Source organism: Zootoca vivipara, chromosome 15 (genome assembly GCF_963506605.1).
Source record: "Zootoca vivipara chromosome 15, rZooViv1.1, whole genome shotgun sequence".
Lineage (NCBI taxonomy): Eukaryota > Metazoa > Chordata > Lepidosauria > Squamata > Lacertidae > Zootoca > Zootoca vivipara.
In genome coordinates this window covers 14477755-14504546 of record NC_083290.1, presented here as the reverse complement: position 1 = coordinate 14504546, position 26792 = coordinate 14477755, and the positions used below count along the sequence as shown (strand labels likewise).

At 47.5% G+C, this 26792-nt stretch overlaps 1 protein-coding gene across 1 annotated transcript; it reads left to right on the top strand.

Annotated features, from left to right (window-relative positions):
* MMP28 (matrix metallopeptidase 28) lies at nt 1–23721 on the top strand. The gene is made up of 8 exons (XM_035140090.2): nt 1–351; nt 5779–5855; nt 8048–8235; nt 12534–12755; nt 14360–14605; nt 16157–16306; nt 18290–18457; nt 21261–23721. Exons 1-8 carry the CDS (start codon nt 244–246, stop codon nt 21656–21658), a joined length of 1557 nt encoding a protein of 518 aa, XP_034995981.1. The 5' UTR covers nt 1–243; the 3' UTR covers nt 21659–23721.
* The last annotated feature ends 3071 nt before the right edge of the window (nt 23722–26792 follow it).

Here is a 26792-nt window from a genome sequence, read left to right as displayed (position 1 = left end):
GGGGAAGGGGAGTGGCTCCTTCAGGCGGTCCAGACTAAGGAAAAGGGGAAAGCCTGCGTCGCCGAGGTTGCGTTTCTGTGTGTCTGTGCGAGGGAAGGGGCTGCTCAGCCCCGCAGCTGCCTGCCCGCTTCTTGCCTGCCTTCCTGCCGTCTCCTCTGGGCGTGCTCAGCCGGCGCCGCCGGATGGGAGGGAGAGAAGGAGGCTGAGCGGAGCTCCGGAGAGCAGCTCTCATCCGGCAGGGCGATGGCCGCAGCCCCGATCCTGGCTCTCCTGCTTCTATCGCGGCTCTACTCCCGAGGAGACACCGCGGGGCTCGGCCGGGCGGGGGCTGGGAGCCAGCAGGAGGCGGAGGTGAGGCTCCCAAGACCTGGGAAGGGAGGGGTTAATGTCCAGATTTCTTCCCAAGAAAGAGGTGCTCATGAACTCTTTGGGCTAACTGGATGTAAATGAGTTTCTGTTTTTTAAACCTGGGCTTACTCAATATTGTGTGTGTGTGTGTGTGTGTGTGTGTGTGTGTGTGAGAGAGAGAGAGAGAGAGAGTACTCTGCACATGCTCAGATGCCATGCTCTGAGGCCGAGCCCTTTGCAACTTTCAGAAACACCAGCATGCGGAGAAATATCGCCTTCCTGGGCACCTCCAGGTGGGTTTTTATTTTATTTTAATGTGGGTGTTTCCTGCAATAATTATGGCACAACAGCAGGGCATCATTGGTAGGTTTGTTCTGATTTAGCTTGTGCCGAGATGCATCCCCAATGCTATCATGCTATTGCTGTCTGGAAGGGCCATAAATCAGAGGAAGAAATGTGTGGCAGAAAGTTACAAGATTCCAGCAGGGAGCTATGAGTTATGCCCCGCTGGGAAAGGAAGCTGAGTGACAACTTCCAAAATTTGCAGACATGAACAGCGGAGAAGGGACCATAGCTCAGTGGTCAGAGCATCTGTCTTGCATTCAGAAGGTCCCAAGTTCAATTCCTGGCATCTTGGGGAGCTTCTGCCAGTTAGTGTAGGGAATACTGAGCCAGATGGACCCAATGGTCTAACTCAGTTTGAAGCAACTGCCCATGTTCCTATTTAATTGTGCCATTTATCCAGAGACATGAGGACTGGAATCTTTTTTTATTTTTAGGTGAAGGTCGGTAGCTCAGTGCTAGAGCACCTGTCTTGCTTGCAGAAGGTCCCAAATTCAATCCCTGGCATCTCCAGGTAGGGCTGGAAGAGACTCCCCAGTCTAAAATCCCGGAGAGCCTCTGCCCATCAGTGTAGACAGTACTGAGCTAGATGGATCAACGATCTGACTCGGTCTCCTATCTTCCTAGAATTCAAAGGGATGTGTGTCTGTTCTTAATTACCTGCCCTTCTCCCTAATGTTCCAGGGCAACAAATTAAAACACAATTAAAAAAAACTAAAGCAATTTACAATTACAGAAATAAGCAGGGCTCTAAAAATACACCCTTCAAGTATCAAAAGACAGGGTAAAAAGGCGTGTCTTCAGCATTCTCCAGAAGCTGTACAATGAAGGTGCCTGGCCTGGCGCATCTCTCTTGTGGGAGTGAGTTCCATAGTTTCTCAGCTGTGTGAAGAAGTCCTTTTATTTTCCAACTTCATTGGATGCCCATGAGTTCTAGTGTTATGGGAGGGAGGAAATTTTTTCTCTGTCCACTTTCTCCGTGGCCATATATCATTTTATAAACTTCTTTCGTGCCATCTCTTACTCATCTATTCTCTAGACTAAGAAGTCCCAAACCATACAACCTTTCACCATAGGGGAGTCACTCCACCCTCCTTGATCTACAACAGGCACGTCCAACAGGTAGATTGTGATCTACCAGTAGATCACTGGATGTCTGTGGTAGATCACTGCTAGATCACTGGCACCCCTAAAAAAAGCTCACCCAAAATTTCCCTAAAAAAAGCTGAACTATGACCTGAAGCCCTAAACAAAAATGGGCCTCCCTCCCTCCTAAAAGAAGCTCAACAAGTTTGACCTAAACCCAAAAAACCAGGGCTTCCCTTCCTTAAAAAAACTCAACAGCTTTGACCTGAACCCCCCAAAAGGGGGTAGATCACTCCCAGTTTTCAACTCTCTGAGTAGATCAGAGTCTCTTGGGAGGTGGCCACCCCTGATCTACAACATCCTTTTTGAGGTGAGATGACCAGTGTCCAAATGCTGTCTCACCATAGATTTGTATAACGGTATTATGATATTGGCAGTTTTATTTTGACCGCCGTGGCCCCTTCCAGCTCTACAGTCCTATGATTTCCATTTCATTTCCTAATGATCCCTTGCATGGAGTTTGCCTTTTTCCTGGCTGCCTCACACTGCGTTGACATCTCCATTGAGCTATCCACTTCAACCCCAAGGTCTCATTCCTGGTCCATCACCGGCAGTTCACACCCCGTGAATCTATATGTGAAATTAAGATTGGTTACTCCCAATGTGCATCACTTTACAGTTGTTTACATTGAATCGCATTTGCCAATTCGCCACCTGTCTACTAAGTTCAAAAAGGTCCTTTTGGAACTCCCCACAATCTCTTTTTGTTCTAACTCCAAACAACTTCGCATCATCAGCAAACGTGGCCACTTCATTACTCACTCCTAACTCTACAGTAGATCCCTTATAAACAAGACAAAAAGCACACAATACATCTGTGCGCAATACATCTCTTTCTTTACATGCCTTCCTGGCCTGTGGCTTTCTGAGCACAGCCTCTGGCCCACACCATCTGGAGAGCTTTCTTTTGTCTGTATTCAGCCCATCCTCCATTATGCTAAACAAGGATCTGAGAGGCAGAGTGCTATGGAAAGGTCTCCTGTTTGTTTCCTGCCTTATGGAATATTCTATAGAAAATGGCATTTCCTCCTTTGCAGGCTTGGAGGGAGAGCAGGGGGGGTGGGGAGAGAGGCTGCTTGGAGTCTTAAGAGAGGCTGTTTGCTATGGCCTCAGGATCAAGGGCAGAGCCTTGAAAGCTGTCATCCATCTTATCTATCAATCTTATCTATCTATCTATCATCTATCTATCTATCTATCTATCTATCAATCAGCTGGATGCCTTCATCTAATCATAGTTACAGGTAGGTAGCCGTGCTGGTCTGCCGTAGTCGAAACAAAATAAAAAAAATCCTTCCAGTAACACCTTAAGGGAAAGGTAAAGGGATCCCTGACCATTAGGTCCAGTCGTGACCGACTCGGGTTGCGGCGCTCATCTCACATTATTGGCCGAGGGAGCCGGCGTACAGCTTCCAAGTCATGTGGCCAGCATGACAAAGCCGCTTCTGGCGAACCAGAGCAGCACACGGAAACGCCGTTTACCTTCCCGCTGTAGCGGTACCTATTTATCTACTTGCACTTTGACGTGCCGACCTTCTGATCGGCAAGCCCTAGGCTCTGTGTTTTAACCCAGCCCTAGAGACCAACTAAGTTTGTCATTGGTATGAGCTTTCGTGTGCATGCACACTTCTTCAGATACAGATACACTTCAGAAGAAGTGTGCATGATTAAAGCTTCTACACACATTTGAATCATATGACTAACCCTAAAGAATCCTGGGAACTGTAGTTGTTAAGGGTGCTCGGAAGTGTAATTCTGTTGCAGGGAAACTACCATTCCCAGGATTCCTCAAGGAGATGTTCTTTAAATGTGCGTTGAAGCTGCTTAAAATGTACAGTCATACCTCGACAACCGAACGCTTCGACTTCCGAAGGTTTCGACTTCCGAAGTCGACAACCCCCGGAAGTTTTTTCTCCGCGCGCGCCTAGCGTGTGCGCTCTGTGCCTGTGCAGAGTGGCGTGCACAGTTGGCCCATGTGCCGAAGCGCAAAATCATGCTTCACGCATGCGCCAAAGCGGCGCTTTGAGAACCGAAAACCTCGACTTACGAAGACTGCCGCGGAACGGATGTCTTCGTAAGTCGAGGTACCCCCGTATGTTTCAGACCTACCAGGTTCTTCACCAGGGGATTACAAGATAAAGATACTTAGGATTTTGTTATGCCATCTCCACTTTACCTGATGAAGGACCTGATAGGGTTGAAATGTGCGTGATTATAAACTTTTGGATATTAAACTGTTTCTCTATTAATCTCTTTTTAGAAGATGGTCTTGAAGCTTTCTAATGCAGAAAGACTAGAAATCTAAATCTAATATTAAACAATAGTATGAACTTTTGTTACTTTTTATTAGAGTTTTTGTGATTGTATTTTTTTTGTAATTGTAAGCTTTTAAAATTGTTTTTAATATTGTGTCTTAGATTGTAACCCATCCTGGCACTTTAGGGTGAAGGGCACATAATACAGTGGTACCTCGGGTTACAGACGCTTCAGGCTACAGACTCCGCTAACCCAGAAATAGTACCTCGGGTTAAGAACTTTGCTTCAGGATGAGAACAGAAATCGTGCTCCGGCAGTGCGGCAGCCATTAGCTAAAGTGGTACCTCAGGTTAAAAACAGTTTCAGGTTAAGAACGGACCTCCAGAATGTATTAAGTTCTTAACCCAAGGTAGCACTGTAAATTGAAACAACAACAATAATTCCCGCCCCCATCATTTTGCCTGGATTTCCCTCTTTTGCTGCAAGGACAGAGGAATAGCAGCAAAAAATGAAAATAAAACAAAGACCCTCCTGTCTCCTCTCCATCCCCCTCGCCCCAGGTTTGCTGTCCCAGGTATGTGGCATCTCACATCTAGCAGGCCTTGGGGCGGAGGGTCTCTGATGACTGCCTGGCTCTCCAGAGAAACGGAAAAATTTATGGCCTCTGCTTTTTTGTTCCATGGGGCGGTGTTTATGTCCAGAATCTGGGCTGATAAGGGGAAGGGAGAACAGAGCCGGCACACAAACTCACTCTGGAATGAAGAGGCTAGGCTCAGCCTGACTGAATGGGCTGTAAACAAAAGCTCAGGGTTTTTTTTGCACTTTGGAAGGTGAACTGCTTCCTGGCAGGAGTAAAAGGTGCACAAAGAGAAATTGAAGTGACATCAAGATCCACCACCATGCCTCCGAAAAGTGTTTGGAAGCTTTAGCTGTTCCAGAATGCTGCGACCAGGCTGCTGACTGGGTCCAGTTACAGGGAACATGTTACTCCCCTGTGAAAACCAGCTTATTGCTGGTTTAATTTTTCTGAATGTTTTAATTTGTTTTTCCCCCCTAAAAATGTCCTTGTTTTCTTCTATTTGTAAGTCACTTTGAGGTTTCTTACAATCAAGCGGTGTATGAATTTATAATAATACAATACAATACAATACAATATAGAATACAATATAGAATACAATATACAATACAATACAGGCTTCCTCCACCTCAGCCCTCCATATGTTTTGAGACTACAATTCCCATCATCCCTGACCACTGGTCCTGCTAGCTAGGGATCATGGGAGTTGTAGGCCAAAAACATCTGGAGGGCCGAGGTTGAGGAAGCCTCATAACATAACATATCAACACAGTGGTAGCTCGGTTTTCGAATGTCTCCGTTGACAAACATTTCGGTTTTCGAATGCGCCTTGGAAGTCGAACATACCACACGGCTTCCGAATTGAGTTTTCTGTATTGAGCTTTCCGGTTTGAGGCTTCCATTTTGAGTTTTTGGGTTTCGAACATTTCGGAACTCAAATGGTCTTTCGGAATGGATTACGTTCGAAAACCGAGGTACCACTGTATTATAATATAATATAATATTAACATTTACTGCATAATCTCTGGGCAGTAGGATCCTCTGTGCATAAGATCAACAATTTCTGACAATCTGGATCTAATTTTTAATCCCCCCTCTCCTTTTGATTTTAGAAGTTCCTTAGAAAATATGGCTACTTTGGCTCCATGCAACGAGGGTTGGATCCAGCTGAATTCTCAGAGGCCATTAGGTAAGTATGACGACTGTCCTATGGCTGCCACCATTGTCAACCTGGCCTTGTCCCAAGTTTGTCAATGTGGGATGGAGCATGCAGAGACAGACCCTTCCTCCTCCTTCCATTTTATTTATATGTCCAGGGCTAGCCAACGAGGTGCCCACCAGAAGTTGTGGACTACAAGGCCCATTGTCCCTGGCCATTGACCATGCTGACTGGGGCTGATGGGAGTCTAACAACATTAGGAGGCTTACAGGTTCCTGCACTGTGGCACACAATGATGTTGCAAGGTCTGAGGGCACGAGGGCACCCCCTTGCCCACGGGTTCTAGTGTTATGACAGAAGGAGAGGAGCTTTTGCCCCATGAGCATTCTGGAGTTTTGTACTTGTCTAGCTATTCGGATGCATTAGCATTCAGGTGTCATCCGTGGGGGAGCATTGCTGAACGACCCATAAAGCAGAATAAACCCACCACTAGGGCACTATTATTGCGTCAAGGCCTTGTTGCAGAACACCAGAACACGCCCACAATAAAACGCCTGTGTGGAGGGGTCCATAAATTAACACATGCACATTTTTTATTAAAGCGTCGTCTCCCTGCTTGCTCTCTCTTATGACGCGGAGTGAGTGGGCTGCCTCGGGAGGACAGCGCCAGGCAGATTCTGGAGGCCTGCATGTTAATTTTACTTCAACTGCTCTAAGACATTCTGCTTTAAGACAGCCGCGTTGGAATCGCAGCTCCCCCAATTCTCAAGCCCGACTCGTAAAACCCATCACGTTCTTCTCAGCCATGCTGCTTTCTCTCTTGCTCGGAGCACATTGAGGCTCTGCTCTGTCGTTTTCCCTTGTATGGGCCTAGCCTCCTGTGGAGGACAAGATCTGTACAAACGTTGCAATTCGGGCCCAGCTGGAAGATTCCAGAAATGCCATTGCTGCATTCTGGACTCCAGCCATCTTCAAACACTCCTTCTGAGAATTTATTATTATTATTATTTAAATTTTCTCCCTCCGCCCTTATCCCAGTGTCGTCGCCAAAGCCCACTATTGAAAGTACTTCCCTGTTCAAAAAACAAAAGCCATAAAGTTACATTGCGTGTTTCAATCATATGACGCCACTGCTTTATGGCAGGGTGACGGTCGCCAGTGTTAAGTTGTGGGTAAGCATAGCAGACGACACAGCAATCTCTCCAAAGCAGCTCTTTATTTGGAAGCTGGAACAGAACTGAACTGCATTGCCGAGCTGGCCTGCTTTTATAGAGGCTGGCTCAAACAATGTATCAAACATAATTCAAAGTTCCCTCCTAAAACAACTGTCAAGGACCTGAGGGAAAACTATATACACTAATACATAACAGGGACAGTGAGGTGTAGTGGTTAGAGCGCTGGTCTGGGTGAGGGGCCAGGGTTTCCAATCCTGATTCAGCCATGAAGCGCAGCTGGGTGACCCTGGGGGCCAGTCCCTGCCCCTCAGCCTAACCTACCTCACAGGGTTGTTGTGAGGGTGAAGTAAAGGGGAGAAACATGTGTACACCACCTTGAGCTGCTCGGAAGAAAAGGTGGCATATAAATATAATAAATAAGCAAATTTTGCACCAGGGCTGCCAAACAGCCAAGAACCTGGGACCTTTTGCATGCATAAGGTCACCTCTGTTACTACAGCTCTTCCCCTCAAAATTAGGCAAGATTCTAGTCCTCATAGATCTGAATAAAGGGCTATTGTAAATGGGAACATGGGAAGCTGTCTTATCCACAGGTCCATCCAGCTCAGGATTGTCCACGCTGACTGGCTAGCTGCCCTCCAGGTGTTCAGACATGAGTCCCTCCCAGCCCTCCCCGGAGATGCCATTGGCGATTGAACCCGGGCCCGTCTGCATGCAAAGCAGATGCTCTACTCCTGAGCTGCGGCCCATCCTTCAAGGTACAGCCCTCAGTTCCCCAGGGGAACTTGTGGCCTCTTGCATCCCAAGTGAGAATCAGACATAGGCCACACACACCCCATACATTTAAAGCACATGGCTTCTTCCCCCAAAGAATCTGGGAGAGTGTGGTTGGTTATGGCTACTGGGAGTGTAGTTTTGTGAGGAGAAAGCTGCTGTGCCCAGACTCTCCTGGGGAAGCCATGTGTTTCCAGTATATGATGCGGATCTCAACCTTAGAGACCTAGACCAACGAGCATCATGCGCCAACCAAGTCCTCCTCTCTTGCAGGGAATTCCAGTGGGTGTACCACCTGCCCCTCAGCGGTGCCCTCGACGCCTCCACCATCCGCCACATGAGCCTCCCCCGATGTGGCGTGAATGACCTAGACAGCCGATCCGCATGGAAGGACCGGGTGGATTCGATGCTTTCGGGAAGGGCGGTCAGGAGGAGGCGTCGGAAACGGTTCTCTCATCAGAGTAAGTCTTTCTGGGGCTTTCCTCTGCCGTTGTTTTAAAGCAGCACTTTCCCCCTCTCAGTGCCCCTCTTTTCTCGCTCCCGTGCCATGGCCTCTGGTGTGGGGCAGCCCGCTTTCTCTTTTGCTCCACTATCCCACCCTGACGTCTTGCAAATCCAGGATTGTGATGCAGCACTGCAAATCCTCCAGTGGGAAGCTGCGTGACGACAGCCTTACATTCATATGTACATAGGAAGATAGTGAAAATGTCCGGCTGGTGGCGAATGTCACCAGACCTCACTGTCCTCCTATGGGACCAGGAGTATTCAGTGGCTGAGTGTGCTTGACTGTGTTAGGCTGCAGGGTCAGAGCCATTGCAGCCCTCTGGGGAAGGGCTGTGGCTCAGTGGCAGAGCATCTGCTTTGCATGCAGAAGGTCCCAGGTTCAGTCCTGGACAACAGCATTATTTCTTCCAAGCAGGGCTGGGATTATTTTGTGTGTGAGAAACCTGGCGAGCTGCTGCCGGTCAGTGCAGACAATGCTGAGCTGGATGGACCAATGGTCTGACTCACTCTAAGGCAATTTTCTGTGGTCTTTACAGACTCTCAGTTAGAGTAGCTGCTTACCCATTGCCAAAATATTAGGAAGTGTATCACCTCCAGAAAGAAGTCATGCCAGGTTTGCATCGCATTTCCTTATTGCTACATTTTTAGACTTACAGATGCAGAATTAGAAGTGATGACTACCATTTAAATAGAAATGCATCTCATAACAGTGGAAGGTAGTGACCAGGAGAGCTGTGTGTCTGCACGGTTTGCTGCCCAGGCACTGTTGATGGGTGACTTCAAGGCCCTGGATACTCTCCCTTCATGTACGGTAGTTAGGCGATGGAACTCACTGCCACAGGAGGCAGTGATGCCACCAACCTAGATGGCCTTAAAGTTGCTGGAAACCACAGGAAGGGAGAGTGCTGCTCTTGCGCTTGGATCCTGCCTGCAGGTATCTCTCTGGGGCATCTGGTTGGCCCCTGTGAGAACAGGATGCTGCACTTGATGGGCCATTGGCCTGATCCAGTAGGCTCTTCTGATGTTCTTCTGATGTTTCTTTATCTTAAACCAGACATCCCCAAACTGTGGCCCTCCAGATGTTTTGGCCTACAACTCCCATGATCCCTAGCTAACAGGACCAGTGGTCTGGGAAGATGGGAATTGTAGTCCAAAACATCTGGAGTGCCGAAATTTGGGGACGCCTGTCTTAAACCCACACTTGAGCCAGGAAGGCCTTCAGAAAGAGGACTGTCAAGTAGAGCTGGGCAATATCTTGGCAAATCGTCTGAAGCCAGTATGACATTTAGATCGCAATACCAGTTTCGGACATTTTGAGCTAGCAATACATTGCAGTGCCCGGGCAGCCACAATGTACTGCCAGCTCAAATTGCCTGCAGATGGCAAAGGCGCAGGCAGGCAGACGGAGGCTGAGAAGGTGCTCACCCGGAACCTTCTCAGGCTCTGCCTGCCTGCCTGCCTGCTTCCACCTCCACCTGGGTGGGCTGGCTGCCTCTTCCTTCCAGTTGGTCACTCCTGGAGCTTCCTGCCCCCCAGCTGAGCAGTTTAAGGAAGCCTCCCTGCCCCTCCAGCTTGTGTGAGCCAGAGTGGTATGGGGGCTTGCTCAGCTGGAGTGCTGGGCAATGTCTCTCGCCTGCTTCTTTCTCCCCTAAGGTGGGAAGGAAGAAGTAGCCAAGATACATTCCAGACATCGTGATATAGCAGTATATCACGATATTTAGCTGCTGATATATCACGCTGTTGAGAACCAGATATCGCCCAGCCCTGTTGTCAAGCAGGACATCTGGCCATGCTAAGCTTGACAAGTGGGAAAGAATGGCCTGGGGGGGCATCTTAAAGACCAGGCAGGTTTGTCAGTCTTCTGGGCGTTCTGGTTCTCCTGAACTATTTAGGATGTCATAGTTCACAGCCAGCACTTTGCACCATGAAAGCCGCAGGCAGGGTATTGTTTTTAGGAGCAGTTAAAGTAAGCTCTGAGGAATATTCTTGTGCATTGGGAAAATCCAGTGCTGGGACTGGACTTTCCCTGTTTACCAAATCCCCTGCCTGGAGATCTTTCCTAGACAGCGGAACGAGCAGCTGTGCTTTAGGCTAGCCATGGGAAATGTAAAATGGGGAGATTAGGCAATTGCTCTAGGAGGCCTCAAACTGTGCCTGACAAGGCAGCATCTGTTCCTGACGGCAGGGGAAGAAAAAGCCAGGACTCTGCGGCCTGATTTGCCTCTGTGTTGTTTTCACATGTCTGTCCTTTCTGACATGAAGCAGCCCACTCTGTTGGCATGACTCCTGCTTTCTCACGCCCTTCTGCAACTAAGCCTTACTATATGTCGGTGGGATAGCGCTGTATAATGTAGCAACAACTTGGGGGGACTGACAGCTTAGCACTTAATGCAAAATGATGTAAGAAGACCCCTGCAGTTGGATCAGGCCAAAAGTCCAGCACCCTGGTCTCCTGGTGGTCAACCAGGTGCCCCAATGGGCAGGGAGAGTCTAATGGATGTTTGTTTTGATTCAGGAGTAAACAGCAGGGGTTTTTTTTTGGGGGGGGAGCAGCGGGACACAAGAAAAACATCTTTGATCCTCACCTAGAAATCACAGGACAAACAGAAGAGTTTTGCACCAGAAGGACCCTCCGGACCAAATCCATCTTAGCTCCATCTTAACTGCTTCTCCACTGCCCTCCAACTCACTCCTGCAAAGAAACACGCCTGGGATTGGCTTGGCATTTAGAAATATGTGTATCTTCCCTCTGGGAACATGACTACAGCTTGAATCCATTCCAGGGATCCTGGAGGGCAGCGCTCAGATGTTTGAGTCATGTTTCAAGAAGGGAATCTTAATCACTGCAATTGCTTCGGGGGAGTTAAAACAGGTTTGCACCACGCCCAGAGTTAGGTGTGACTTTTCAGCCCTGCTGCAGGTTGCAATGGGAGATTTTTTGGGGGGGGGGGCACACAGAAAGTCCCAAGGCCACAACAATTGTTTGCTAGCCTGCATTAGTCATTTGAGGCTGGGGGGTGGGGGGAGGACCAGTTCATGTTTACCATTTTATAAGTCTTCCAGCCCAGTCGCCTAGAGACATTTTTTAATCGCCATAGGAGAGAGTGCCTGATTACATGTCTTGACAAGCATCAGGCTCTTGACAGTGTCCAAGGGAATAGTCTGAAAATCTTAGTTACAGGTAGATAGCCGTGTTGGTCTGAGTCGAAACAAAATAAAAATCTGATGAAGTGTGCATGCACATGAAAGCTCATACCAAAATAAAAACTTAGTTGGTCTTTAAGGTGCTACTGAAGGAATTTTTTTATTCTGAAAATCTTGATATCAAGTTTATCAGCATGGAGTTTTTATTCCGTCCCAGAAAGTAAAATTCTCTGATTCTATGATTCTCAGAAGAGAGAGTTATTTGTTTACTCGATCTGTTAAAAAGACAAGCAATCTTTGCATATTATTATATGCATGTGCACTGTAACCAGCACATAAACAGATAAATGATAATGATAATATTATTTAATTCCCTCCCAGCCCCAATCGGAGGTATTCTAGGCTCCCTTGACATCTGCCTCAGTCGTTCTTGTGAGCTCATTGTTTATCCTGTGTCCTAGCAGGAAGCCAGCCCTCCCCCCCCAACAGAGTGGAAACATTTTTGTAAGAGGTTTTCAAGCTAAAAGAATATTTTCTTGTCTCTTTGTCTGGAGTTAGGAGGGGAGAGGAGTCTGATTCAGTTCATGTTTAAAAGGGAACCTACCTGATTTTGCCATTTCCAAAACAACACACAAACTGAAACACAGCTATGCACTCTCTTCCAAATTTTGGGGTGCAGTTCTGCAGCTGAATAATGGGTAGGGAAAAATGCAGATCTTAGGGTACAAGGTGCATAAAAATGCCGATATTAGTGAAAGCAATGCTCAAAAATTCATTAGATCAGGCAAAATTGCCTGTGTGTTAGGATACATTGAATACAAAATTGTGAATATTAGGAGGGATTTACACTAAAATGCTGGTGGATTTTCACGAGGACTTCAAATGAGCTTTAGGAAGAACTTTGTGACAGTAAGAGCTGTTTGTCAGTGGAGCGGACTCGCTTGGAAGGCACTGAAGTCTCCTTCGTAGGAGATTTTAAAGCAGAGGCTGGATGGTCACGTGTCAGGTATTCTTGAGCTGTGATTCCTGCATTGCTGGGGGTTGGACGAGATGACCCTTTGGGTACCTTTCAACTCCTCTGATCTATGATTCTGTCTCTTCTTTTTCATAGGTGGCAAATGGTACAAGCGACACCTGACTTACCGGTTGGTGAACTGGCCCTGGTACTTACCTGAGCAGCAGGTGCGCCAGGCAGTGAAAGCAGCCTTTGAGCTCTGGAGCAATGTCTCCTCTTTGGTTTTCTGGGAGGCTGCCGGGGATCCCGCTGACATCCGCCTGACCTTCTTCCATGGGGACCACAACGATGGTGTGGACAACGCCTTTGATGGACCAGGTACTCCTGTCCTCCCTTTGTAAGCCCTTGGAACAGGGATGGCAAAGCCCATGTTTTCCAAATGTTGCCGGGCCCCTAACGTCAATAATCCTTTGATGCTGGCCAGGCTGGGTGATGCTGGTAGGGGTTGGGAGTACCACAAAACCCAGAGAGAGCTGCAAGTCTCCCACCCATGCCTTCTGGAAGGGCAATGGCCCAATAGTGGAATAGTCCCAGCTTCAATCACTGATAGCATCTCCAGGTACAGTCGTACCTTGGAAGTCGAACAGCTTAGTTTCCAAATGTTTTGGCTCCTGAACATCGCAAACCCGGAAGTGACTGTTCCGGTTTGCGAACTATTTTTGGAAGTCGAACGTCTGACGGGGCTTCTGCGGCTTCCAATTGGCTGCAGGAGCTTCCTGCAGCCAATCAGAAGCCGCGTTTTGTTTTTCGAATGTTTTGGAAGGCAAACAGACTTTCGGAACGGATTCCATTTGACTTCCAAGGCAAGACTGTGCTGCCAAGTGTTTTGCCAATCCTCATCGGGAAGGTTTGGTTTGGGGCTTTGGTGAAATGGGTATTTTGCAGTGTCCATGGCAGTTAACCAGATTTCCAAATATGCCTCTGGGACCCCCCCCCCCAAAAAAAGGTTAGGGACCCCTGATCGTTTCTTTGACAGTTGTGCTGATTGAGTGTTCAAAAACAACAGAGCACAAACAAGACAACCATAGCTGCCAAGTTCTCCCTTTTTTTAAGGGAAATTCCCTTATGCTGAATAGGCTTCCTTGCGAGAAAAGGGAAAACTTGGCAGCTATGAAGACAACAAAGAAATTAACTGTGCATGAATAAAAGAAACAGAAAGCAAAGCTCGATTCACTTTTACAGGGATCATAATAAAATAGATACCTCCAAGGGACGTTTTGGATGTAAGAGTCACAGGTTGATAAGGTAGCCTCGCTGCAGAGAGGCATGTGAAGTGCAGTGTGCTAGTTTTATTTACAAAGTGTATTGACGGAGATCACACAACATCCACATGGTCTTGTTTTGAAATCTCTTGTTAGAACCCTCTGTGGTGGACTCCCCTTCACTGGAAGTTTTTGAGCAGAGGTTGTATGACCGTACATTGGGGATTCTTCAGCTGAGATTCCTGCATTGCAGGGGGTTGGAACTGATGACCCTTGGGGGTCCCTTCCGATCCTAAAATTCTTTGATCCCATTAAATGCTCGGGCAAGGCAATGCCTCACACCCTCCCAAGCCACCAATGCCTAGAGGGACCCAATGTAAACTTCCCAATGTAAACTTTAGCAAGTTGAGTCTGACCGGCTTCTAGTGAAGAAGAGCAGGATTTGAGTCGATTTCATTGGCCGGGAGAACTACCACAGGGACCGGGGTTCAAGAATTATTCATTTTTTAAACATGATTTTTGGCATGATTAGTTTAATCCACGCCTTGCATTGCCTGTGTCGAAAATGAAGGGTGGTTAACAAGTATTTTTGATAAACAGAAGGAATCATTCGGTCTCCGCAGAAGACGGGTCGCAGAAAAGAGGACTCCTGTCTTTTAATGTGTGGATGAGAACATTGCGCTTGGGAGGTCTAATGGCGTCTCCTCTCTCACCCCCCAGGGGGCGCCCTGGCACATGCCTTCTTCCCCCGCCGGGGCGAGGCTCACTTCGACAATGACGAGAGGTGGTCACTGGACAGCAGAAAGGGGCGCAACCTCTTTGTGGTGGTGGCACATGAGATCGGCCACACGCTGGGCCTGGAGCACTCCCCTGTGCGCAGTGCCCTCATGTCCCCTTACTACAAGAAGCTGGGCAAGGATTTTGTCCTGAACTGGGATGACATCCTGTCTGTCCAGAACTTATACGGTAAATGTGGCTCACTCATGATGTATTGTTATTTTATTGTCTTTAAATCTCACCTCTTCATCCAAGGAGCTCAAGGTGGCATACGTAATTCTCTCCCCTCATTTAATCCGCACGACAAGCCTGAGCGGTAGACCAGGCTGAGAGGCAAGGACTGAACACCAAGGTCCCAGCCAATGAACTTCATGGTCAAGTGGGGGATTTGAACCCTGGTCTCTCCCAGGTCCTAGTCTCACACACTAACCACTACACCCCACTGGCTCTCACCACTACCACATCCTGTACCTGTTTTCTTAAGGAGGAGGAACACAGATCCATGGTTTCTCAAGTGGGATGATGCTGAACTGCTGTAAACTAGGGATTGTTTGACAGTTGCACCAACTGCCCTGGAAGGTGGTGAGTTCTCAGCACAAAACTGTATGGATATACGTACATCATTTTCCACACCTTTGTTAGGGGTTTTTAAGCAGAGGCCGGCTAATCACCTAGCAGGGAATTGTGGATGAGCTTTGAGGTCCTTTCCAACCATGTGAATCATATGAATGGAGATGGGAACTAGGGATGCTTGAATCTGGCAGTTTTTGTCTCTCTCGGGCCACCTTCGTCCCATACATTTAAAGCACCATGAAACCACTTCAAACAGTCATGGCTTCTCCTAAAGAATTCTGGGAGCTGTAGTTTCTTCAGGGTGTTGAGAGTTGTTAGGGGACTCCATTATTCCCCTCCCAGAGCTACGATTCCCAGAGTACCCTGTGAAAAATTAAACCACCCTGGGAGATGTGCAAGGGGGAAAAGGGCAGCCAAACAACTCTCAGCACTTTTAGCAAACTTCTCATGATTCTTTGGGGAAACCCATGTGATACTGTGGTGCTGTAAACGTGCAGGGGGGAAGATGTCCTCAGTTTCTAATTTTTCCATTCTTATGTTCATTTCCACAACATTTTGCAGATTTTCTTTTAAAGTCCTCATGAAAAGCACCAGCATTTTAGTGCAACATTTCTGCTAACGCTCACATTCTACTATGCAATTTTGCCTAATATAGTGCATTTTTATGTTGCTTTCACTTATATATACATTTTTGTATACACTGCAGTACTAAGAATTATAGAATCAATGAATTGTGGAATTCGAAGGGACCCCAAGGGTCACCTGTCTCAAACCCTTGCAATGCAGCAATCACAGCAGCTTAGCTGAGAAACTGCATTGCAGAATTCAGAAGCGTGTGGATTATGAAGGATGATTGTGTTTCTTATGCAACTTTGCCTGATATATACACAAAGTGTGCCCTTCCCCCTCTGCTTCGATCCTGACCCACCCTGAGCCTTAAGCCCGGGACAGGTTGCAGAGCTAAACACCACATGTTTGCATGTTTCAATCAAGTTGCACAATTTAGCTTTCCTGGAACCAGATTTTTAAATTTTATTTCTAGCCCGGCAGTACACTGCTTCTGAACACACGAGGTTCAACATAGGCACTGTCCATGAGCACTTTCCGAGAATAGACGCTCAAGCCCGGTGACTGTTCTGATGGGAGCTTGTGATTTCTTTTTGGCAGGCAAGCCTTCCCGGGGGTCTGTGGTCCAGCTCCCAGGAAAATTATTTGCTCACTTCCAGGACTGGAGCCAAGATCTTGAAGGCACTGAGCACCAGGGCGGTGACCACAGTTCTCATTACTGCTGGTCGTTCTTTGATGCCATAACCATGGGTAAGAGACAGGGCATCACTGGAGAATGGGTGCAGGGTGGTGGCCAAAGGACCAAACTTGGACAGTAAAATTCCCTGTGGAGGCTGTCCTATTGCATTAAGCACAGCCTTTCAGAGTTGTTTTGATTGGATTAAATACTTTGATTTTTTTCATTTCTTTTCACCTATGGTAGAATGACCTTTCTGGAGTTTGTGTGTCATCATCATCATCATCATCATCATCATCAATTTATTATTTATATCCCGCCCATCTGGCTGGATTTCCCCAGCCACTCTGGGTGCCTTATTTTGTACCCCACCCTGCTAACTAAGAGAGATGGTTTTTATATGCTTAGATAAACGAAGTGTAAATTAATAAAGCTCCTTAACAGGTTCTTCAGCAGACCGTGATCCTAACCCCACTTAGCTGGGAGTAAGCCCCATATGTTCAATAGGACATATTTCTGGGTAAACATGGTTAGGACTGTGCTGTAAGAAACTTTGCACAGACTGCTTTCTGGGGCATTTCCCTAAGGGAAGCCAAATTCCAATGGATCTCAGGCTACACAAATTATCCCTAAACAAAGTTGTGTGTATGTTGTGTCAGGAGAAGGGCACTTTAATTTTTTGTTTCCCTGCATCAGTTTTTCTGTGGAAAACTGCATGGGAAGTGTGTGGTTTTTTTATCCCAGTATTTTCCACTGGTTGGGACGAAAACATTCCCCAAACAGAGGACTCTGTTGGGAATTTCTGGGGGATAATTTATGCCCTGTTCTGTTTTTAGAAAGAGGACACTGTAACCACTTCAGTCTTCTTCCCAGGATCCATTTGTGTTGGAGTTTCTTCCATATGTTTCACAATCTTTTTCTACCTAGAAACAACATACCCAACCTATAAAGGATAACCGGCATGTTTGCTACTATGCAGGTGGCAATATCCAGGAAGGATTATGTTTACTTCTGGGTAAAATATGCAATTGAAAGTGCACTTGGGGTAGATTCTACTCTCACGACATGATCCACTGGGGCAGATTCGGGGGGGGGGGTCCAGACACCCCCCCCATCAACCCAAGTAAATTCCTCAATCAGAGTTGTGCTCTTCTCGTCACCTCATCTCAAAAGGGATATTTAAAGGTTCAGAAAAGGGCAACCAAAGTGATCAAGGGAATGCCATGACTCCCGTGTAAAGAAAGGTTACAGCAATTGGAACTTTTTAGTTTTAGAAAAAATGTGAGTAAGAGAACACTAGAAGTTCATACAATTGTGAGAAGGTGAACAGAGGAAAGTTTTCCTCCCTCTGTCCAAGTACGAAAAGTTGTGGACATCCCACAAAGCTGAAGGTTGGAAGATTCAGGACAGATAAAAGGAAGTCCTTCTTCATATAATTAAACTATGGAACTTGTTTCCTCAGAGGGGCAGTGGTGGTTTTAAAAAAATGATTGAACAAAGTCATGGAGGATAAATCTATGGGCAGCTATTAGCCAATATGCCTATGCTCTTGACTCCACAGCCAGAGGCAGCTGTGCTTCTGAATACCAGTTGCTGGAAACCACAGGAGGGGGAGGGCTCTTGAGCTCGGGTCCTGCTTGTAGGCTTCCCACAACCATCTGGTTGGCGACTGTAAGAAGATGCTGGACTAGATGGGCCAATGGCCTGATCCAGCTAGCTCTTCTTATGTTGATACAGTGGTACCTCGGGTTAAGAACTTAATTCGTTCTGGAGGTCCGTTCTTAACCTGAAACTGTTCTTAACCTGAGGTACCACTAGCTAATGGAGCCTCCCGCTGTCACTGCGCAACCGCCGCACAATTTCTGTTCTCATCTTGAAGCAAAGTTCTTAACCTGAGGTACTATTTCTGGGTTAGTGGAGTCTGTAACCTGAAGCATCTGTAACCTGAGGTACAGTACCACTGTATATTCCTGTAGGAACCCTCATTTCCTGGGTTTCTGATCTCTTGCTCAAAGACACAGGACCCTCTCACGCACCTTCTCTTTATTTTTGAACAGACTTGGAAGACAATCTCTATATATTCAAAGGCGGCCATTACTGGATTGTATCCAAAGGAGGTAACGCGACTGGTCCAGTCTTGCTCCGAGCCATGTGGCCGGGGCTCCCGTCCACCATTGATGCTGCAACCTTCTCTGAGGAAGATGGGAAGTTCTATTTCTTCAAAGGTAGCTTGACTGGAGTTGTCTGTGAGGTGGGGAGTCCACAGTACAGATCTTAACATCATCCTGGCACTTCCCAATGACCATAGGAAGGCTCCTCTCTTTGTAAGCCTCCATCTTCCCATCTGTGATTTGGACGTAAAAGCAGTGCCCTGCCTTTCAAGAACATGCTAACGATTATCAAGATACCAGAGAAGTTACCAGGCGGGCAAGAGGCACTCAAGGGGGAGGAGGGGGAAAGTAGGGTTGGTGAAGGTGTGGAGAATACTGAGGGCCAGATAGAAAGGCCTAGAGTCACACGTTTGGCCTCTGAGCCAAAGGTCCACCATCCCTGCTGTAGTGGTTGCCCAGTACAGTGGTGCCTCGCTAGACGAATGCCCTGTAAGACGAATTTTTCGCTTAACGAAGAGATTTTTTGAGCGGAGGTTGCCTCGCAAGACGAATTTGTTTTGTGAAAAATTCGTCTAGCGAATCGCGGTTTCCCATAGGAATGCATTGAAATTCAATTAATGCGTTCCTATGGGCAAAAAAAAAATTTCAATGCATTCCTATGGGATTCGCTAGACGAATTTTTCATTATACGAATTGACCCGTGGAACGAATTAAATTCGTCTAGCGAGGCACCACTGTCTTTATCACACCCATTTTTTTATTGGGAAGATTGAGTCTGAACAGGGAATCTAGATCAGTGGTTCCCGATTAGCCTAGTACTATGTACTTTTTCAAAAGCCAAGCCACGGACTTTTGACAATTTTGATATCTCTGCGGTAGTATTTGTTATGTGAATGGTGCCACGGACACCCTGGGGGAGTTACGTAGACCTCCCGGGGTCCGCAGACCACCATTTGGGAACCACATATCTAGAGAGCTCACACCTGAGATTCAAACCAAGGACTTCTGTTTCCAAGCTCCGTCATCTTACCCCACTGGTCTATATAAATTTAAGCTGGGATCCCTGTTGTTCAGAGTCTTAGCACCTGCTCCAAGACTCTAGTCATATACCTGCTTACTCAAAATCAAATTCTCTTTGAATGCCGGAGCATTGGCTTCCCATTAAATTAAATGTGTTTTAGATTTGCGTTGTTAGGATCATAAGGTAAACCCTGCCGCCATCTCCTGGCTGTTAGCTGAGCTGCAGTCTGGAATTCTAGTATCCAGGACTTAATGAACTTTTATGGGGATTGCGGCTTAGATAGCCATGTGTATTATGTCATTTGTAAAGCATACAATTAACATTTCTTCCCCCTCCACACACACACTACCTGCATTCCATACTTCTACCTTCCTGCTAGGCCAAAATCTCTTTTAAAAAACCTCGGTTTGTCAACCTTGGCAGACAAAAAAAGGAGGAGGAAATAAGTCCTCTGAGCATGTGCAGTTTCACATTTTATGTCTACAGGAATAAAAGCAGGCTTTGCTTCATGCTGCCCTGATGGCGTAAGCACACTTAGAAATGTTCCTTTCTGTTGCAGAAAGGGATGTCCTGCTTTGTTTTTTTTTAAGTCAAAAGAATAAAAGCAGCACCTGTAACCTTGTACATACCTGGCCAGCCATTGCTAACTAGGAAATGCTTTTATTAAAATCAGAAAGAAAGTGGGGCGTAGTAAACAGTGTCAGTACTTCCGGGCTTGATGTTGACGCTGGATCAGTTTCCTGCTCTCCCCGTCACCTGATACAGCGCTTGGAACGAACAAGTTCAGCTGAACAAAGTTCTTCAGAATAGTCAAAAGATCTCTGACCTTCCCTGAATTCAGTTCCCAGAATTGCCAGGTGAACTTATTGTGAATTAAGTTCATTTGGGGGCAGAGCGTTGAATGATTTTTAGTTCATCTTCAAGTTCATTCTCTCTCTCTCTCTCTCTCTCTCTCTCTCACTCTCTCTCTCTCACTCTCACTCTCACTCTCTCATCTCTAGGTCAGTGGCTCCTAAAATATGTGGGGCACTGCCCCAGGGGAGCAGTGAGATTCACCAGAGGGGGCTAAGAGGCAATTGGATTTTGAATAAGTGTGCAATTAATGGTTACTCTTTTGAAATTTATTGTGTTATGGTCTTCCTTAGTGGGTCATGCAAACCCATGGGGTGAGTTTATGGAACCGAGGGGGCGGTGGCCCAAAAAAGTTTGAGAACCACTGCTCTAGACTCTTTGGACTCTTTTAAACTTAAAGATCATAAGTCTTGGGGAACATAAATTAAACCTTCCTCTCTCTCTCTCTCTCTCTCTCTCTCTCTCTCTCTCTCTCTCTCTCTCTCTCTCTCTCTGTGTGTGTGTGTGTGTGTGTGTGTTTAGACATTTTCTTAGTCTCCAAAAGTATTGTCTTTATACTTCAGCACAACAACACTGGAGGGATAGGACAGGTGGTAGAGCATGAGACTCTTAATCTCAGGGTTGTGGGTTCGAGCCCCACATTGGGCAAAAGATTCATGCATTGCAGGGGGCTGGACTAGATGACCCCTTCCAACACCACAATTCTATGATTCTAGCTTCTTGGACTCCAGCTATCATTAGCTATGCTGGTTGTTGGGGCTGATGGGACCTGGAGTCCAGCACCACGTCTGGAGGGCCACAGCTAGAACCCAGTCCTGCCTAATTAAAAGAACCATAGAATTATAGAGGTGGAAGGGAGCCCAAGGGAATTGCAGGAATCACAGCTAAAGAATCCCTGACAGATGGCCATCCAAGCTGTGTTTGAGAACCTCTCCCACGAAGGATAGGCCACCACCTTCCAAAGGAGCCCATTCCACTGTTGAACTTTTCTTACTGCCAGGAAGTCCTGCCTTGCCTCACCCTGCTCTCTGTCTCCCCCTGCAGGTGGCCGGTGCTGGCGCTACAAAGGCTCTTCCCTGGATGCCGGCTTCCCCCAGAAGTGCAGCAGCACTGGGGACCTCCCCCGACACCCCGACACAGCGCTCTATTTCCAGCCTCTCCACCATCTGGTTCTTTTCAAAGGTCCCAAATACTATATGGTGAGCGGAGAGTCCCTCCAAGTGGAGCCGTACTACCCCAGGAGCCTGAAAGATTGGGGAGGGGTGCCTGCCATGGCAAATGGCGCTCTCACGCGTCCCGACGGCTTCGTTTACTTCTTCCGAAATGACCAGTTCTGGAAATTCAACCCAGATACGCTGAGGGTGGTGGAAAGTGGGAAATGGGCCTCCCAGTTAGGGTGGCTAGGTTGCCAGGATGCGGCCCTCAACCAGGCGGTGGTCTGAGCTGCAGAAATTTCAATGGCTTTCATAGCAAACTTCCCAAAGTCCAGAACTTGATTCAGCATTTGTGGATCAGATGCTTGACGGTGTTGGAAGTTGACCTTTCATTTTGTCGCAAGCGGACTTTTGTTTCTTTTTTAAAGGAGTAGGTGAAGCCTAAGAGAATCCCTCTTGATGCAAAAGAAGAAGAATATCAGGTGCCTGACAAATCACGACACGGAGTGGGCAGGCAATACAGCTTCTTGCACCATGTTGATTGGAAGAGGACGGGTTGGCAATCTAGCCAATCGAGAAGCATTATAGGGGAGGGGGCGTGGCGGTGGGCCCTTCCATTGGCTCTGGTAACTTATGGCAGAGCTTTCCAAACTGTGTGTCGGCTGCAGTGTGTAGCGTGAACACTCCCCATGCTCCTCCCGGGGCTGGAAAGGGGTTAGTTTAACCACTGGATTGCTAGTAAAACTGAATTACTGCATCGCGAAATGACGCATGTCTAAAAAGTGTGTCACCAACATGAAAAGTCCGGAAAGCTCTGCCGTATGGAGACCAAGCTTCCTTTAACAGCTGCCCACACCCCATTCAACTTCAAGCCGTCTGCTCTTCTGTCTTCCATCTTTGTCCCAAAGCTGGTTACTGGTTACTGTGGAGTGGACAAAAAACAGGGGGAACTTCTCTTAAGAACCTGCCAAGGCTTTGGGAAAGCTATTCCTGCTCCAATTGCAGCAAGGGTGGAGAAAACGAGGTAGAGTTCTTTTTTAATGAATTTTAATCAGTCTGAATAGCGAGAGACAAACGAACGCAACGAGCCTTAACAATGGCGTTGCTCCAAACTGGGCTCCTCCTCCCTCCTTCCTAGCAACAGCACCTTCCCATATGGTCCTCGGATTCCGTTGTTCCTGCACTCTCAACGAATGCCGCGTTCTGGCAGAAGGGGGGGGGATAAGAAATACTCTTCAGTGACAACATGTCATTTGGCTGCCCCTTTGCAGCCCCCCCCCTTCCAACACTGCCCAACTTCTCCGTTCATCTATCTCTGAGCTGTGACCTCCCTCAAAGTCCTGTTGTAATTCAGTGCTGCCTTCCCCCTCTCCTGCAGTATCAGGATAATTTTTTGGGGGGGGGCGTGATCTCCACTCCTCCTCCTCCTCCATCTCATCCTCTTGAGTCCAATTCCGGACCTAAGAAGAGCATCCTGCATCAGTCCAGCATCCTGTTATCACATTGGCCAACCCGATGCACCAATGGGAAGCCCCCAAGCAGCACCCAATCACAAGAGCACTTTTTGAGGTGAGGCGCCGCCCACCTCACAGTCCTCTCCAGGGGTCATTTCTCCTCCGCAGCTGAGCCTTTGTGGAGTTAGTGTGGACTGACCATCAATGTAAAGCTTCTCCCTCAGGATCTTGAGCTACTGAGCATTGGCTCCTACAACTTCACGAGCTGTTCACCTGTTACCTCTCCTTGCCTGTTGGCAGTGCCTCTTTTGTGGGGGATCACATCTCCTTGACCCACCTATTGCAGAACCTTGGCATTATTCCGTTTGGCATTGCGGTAATGTGTTTCCACGTGGAAAGGAAGTCACATTCCCGCTACGGTCTTGCAACAAATGGGTGAGGGAAAGGGCCCAGCAGAAGCGTCACAGCTGAACGCAGCATTGAATCTGAAGCTTCAGCATGAACGCTCAACCTTCGTTGCCTAGTACCACACTGCCACAAACCTGTTTTCTACCTAGTACCTCATGGGCTTTCTAGCACTTCGCTGCCTTTGGCAGTTCCATCACAGCAACACTTCTGCAGTTTTCAACATGTGTGCTGAGATTGGCAGAGGGGGCCCTCTTGGTGATTCCTGCACCCTAGAGGCTCTAGGGGGGGAGAGGGCCTTCTCTGTGGTGGCCCCTAAGCTGTGGTGCACTTTATGCCTGCATTATACAGCTTTCAGAGGATGCTGAAGACATAGCTCTTTACTCTGGCTTTTGACACTTGAGATATCTATTTTTACGACTCATTTTATGGTTGTAAGTTTTTTAAATTGTTTTAAATACTGTGTTTTATTGCTGTAACTTGTCCTGGAACATCAGGGTGAAGGGTGGGAAATAAATATACAAATAATACCTTCGTCCTGAAACCCAAGTTGGACAGTGCGTCTTGGTCTGTGGCTGAAAAGTACACAGAGAGGCCTGTGGCACTTATAAAAAGGGAATGAGAAATATCTGTGGCCCTCCAGATGTTTTGGAGTCTCAACTCCCACTGACTCCAGCCAGCAGCACCAATGGTCAGGGGTGACATACAGCAACTTATGTAGGGCCACAGTTTCCCCTCATCCCTGCCATAAGCCCTACTCAATCATCATTATGAGTAAGTAGAGCATGCAAGCAGGGAGAATGGGGGTGAGCACAGCAGCTTGGCCCCCACTCCCAGCTCCCATCAGCCCCCTGTGAGTTGGAGGGCGGCCATCTGCCGCAGAGAGCCTGCCATATCCATGTAGGGCAGAAATTTGCCCTCCAACTCCCAGAGGGCTGCAATGATAAGCACGGTGTAGTGGTGAATTAAGGATGGCATAGTCCATGATAGCCACAGCCACACCCCCTTCTAAGATGATACAACCCTCTAAGATTATGCAATAATCCTATAATTCTTCAAAAATAGCAACAATCAATGCAGATAATCCACATATTGCCTTTTAGCTAGGTCTACTATTTTCTGTTCATGGACATGGGCAAATGATTTGGGGTTCTCCAATATTGTCTTTCAGAGTGACTTTTCCTTGAAGTTCCATTGTACGTAACAGAATTTGCACCCCATTCTCTTGAAACTGAAACACCCCTTGTGTTTTCAGGATTCCTAAATGCTTAGCCTTGGAGCAAACAGAACAACTCGGTGTTTTCCCCCACACCTTGTCCAGAGTGACCCCAGGAACCTGTCCTCTGTGACTGACGCGCCTCCTTCCACCCTGATTGGCTCCCATCAGCACAAAGGGTGAGAAAACCTCTTCTCAGTGGCCAAGAAGGTTCCTTTCCTTGCTGATTGGGTGTCTCTGTGATGCTGGAGAAGTACTAAAGGGTGTTCAGCCCCATGCCAACCCAGATTGCTGCACCTCTGGTGATAGTGGAGAGGACTAGCATGCCCAATCCTTCCTCTCCCCATTCTTGTGTTTTATTTACCCATGAACCTAATGCAGGTGTGGGGAGCATCTGTGATCTTCTAGATGTTCCTAAACAGCAGCTCCCACTATCCTTGCTTGCAGGGGCTGATGGGAGATGCAGTTCAGCAACATCTAGAGAGCTCAGTCCCCCACACCTGATCTGAGGCCTTGCCATTGCTGCATTAATGGTGGCAGCTGCAGCAAGCACCTTCATACCTCATCTTAGCTTGATAATATTTCATGCTCCTGAAGGGGTGGGCACTAGGGATTCCCTAACCACCACCACAACCAACCACGCAGTGTTCCTGTTGTGCTTTCTGTTCCTCGGCCGAGGCCTGACTTGCAAGGAGCCCTCCTCGCCGTTGCCGGTTCTGCCTCTGCCAAAGGAATGGAAAGGGCTGTTTGCCATCCTTTGTCCTCCATCGTGTTGCAACATGCCAGTTTGTTGACCCTCATTGACCCCCTATTGACAAGCTGCTCGCTCTGCAGCAACCTCCTTCCTCGGACCGGAAATTTCTCTGCCAGCCAAGCGCATACCAAGCAGTTTTGCAAGGGGCTCGGAAACCGGTTTCTTTCTTCCTGGCCACAGCATTTGATTTATGCAGCCGCAGGACTGCTGTGCTGGCCACAACAGCTTAAACCTTTAGAGCAGGGCTTAGGAACATCAGGCCTGGGGACTGAATGCGGCCTTCCAGGGACTTCTAGCTAGCCCTCAGGGTGCTTCCCAGGCCGCAACCCTCACCCACCCTGCTTTGCACCCTTGCTGAGCCAAAATTTGCCCCCATCTGTGATTGCATGCCTCGCTTGGTTAGATGAGAGATGGAGAGTGGTGTGTATGTCAGACCACATCACCATGCCCACCACTGGCATTCGGCCCCCAGAAATTTTCCCAGGAAGTAATGCAGCCCCCAGCCAGAAAAAGATTCCTCAGCTCTGCTATTGAGAAAGTCTTGCTTCAGGAAGAGGGGGCCCGTGTTTGGGAAATCTCTAGATTCAAGTGGACCGCCCAGTTGATGGTGCATCTCATAGGACAGTGGGGCTCCTATGATTGGTGTCAGAACTGTAGAGTTGGAAGGGATCCCAATGGTCATGCAATGCAGGACTCTCAATTAGATTGTGTATGACTTGTCTTGATTATTATCTTCCAGATATTTCCAGCATCCTGTGTATCCTTCAAAGCAGGCACCCCCCCCAAACTTGGCCCTCCAGATGTTTTGGAACTACAACTCCCATCATCCCTAGCTAACAGGACCAGTGGTCAGGGATGATGGGAATTGTACTCCCAAAACATCTGGAGGGCCAGGTTTGGGGGTGCCTGCTTCAAAGCTTTCCCTTTACTCTCTTATTCGTTTAACAACAATCTCCTAGAAGCCAAAACAAGCCACAAAGAAGCAGTGATGTTGAAGGATTTAATCCAAAGCATCCAAGATCTCTCCCCAACTTTTAAAAACACAGCTGTGTTAAAACAACCACCATATGAGGTAGACCACACACACATACATACATACATACATACATACATACATACATACATACATACATACATGCATGCATGCATGCACACAGAGAGAACATTTAGTCAGCAGCCAGAATGAGCTTGCACAGATTTCAATCTTGCTGGACTCACCTCTAGGACCAGCAGACAAGTTGGCCAGCATTGCTTGCGGACTACCAAGAAATTAATCCAATATCCCTCTCACTGCCTCTTTATTTCCTCTTCTGACTCCTCCGGGGGGACAGCCAGCTCTATAGAGCCTGGAAAAAGGAGGACATACTCTATGACAACCAGCTTGCGACTCAAGTGACCTTGTGTTTTACTTTCATAGGATCATAGAATTGTAGAGTTGGAAGGGACCCTTAGCATTTCTATGAAATGGAAAGCAGTAAGGAAGTTCCCCCCTGACCCAGACCTATTTCAGGTTGCAGGGAGCGGAATGAGGGTGATGGTGTCCCTTGCTCCTTCTAACTCTCACCTCCTGTGGCCAGACATTTGCCATCACTT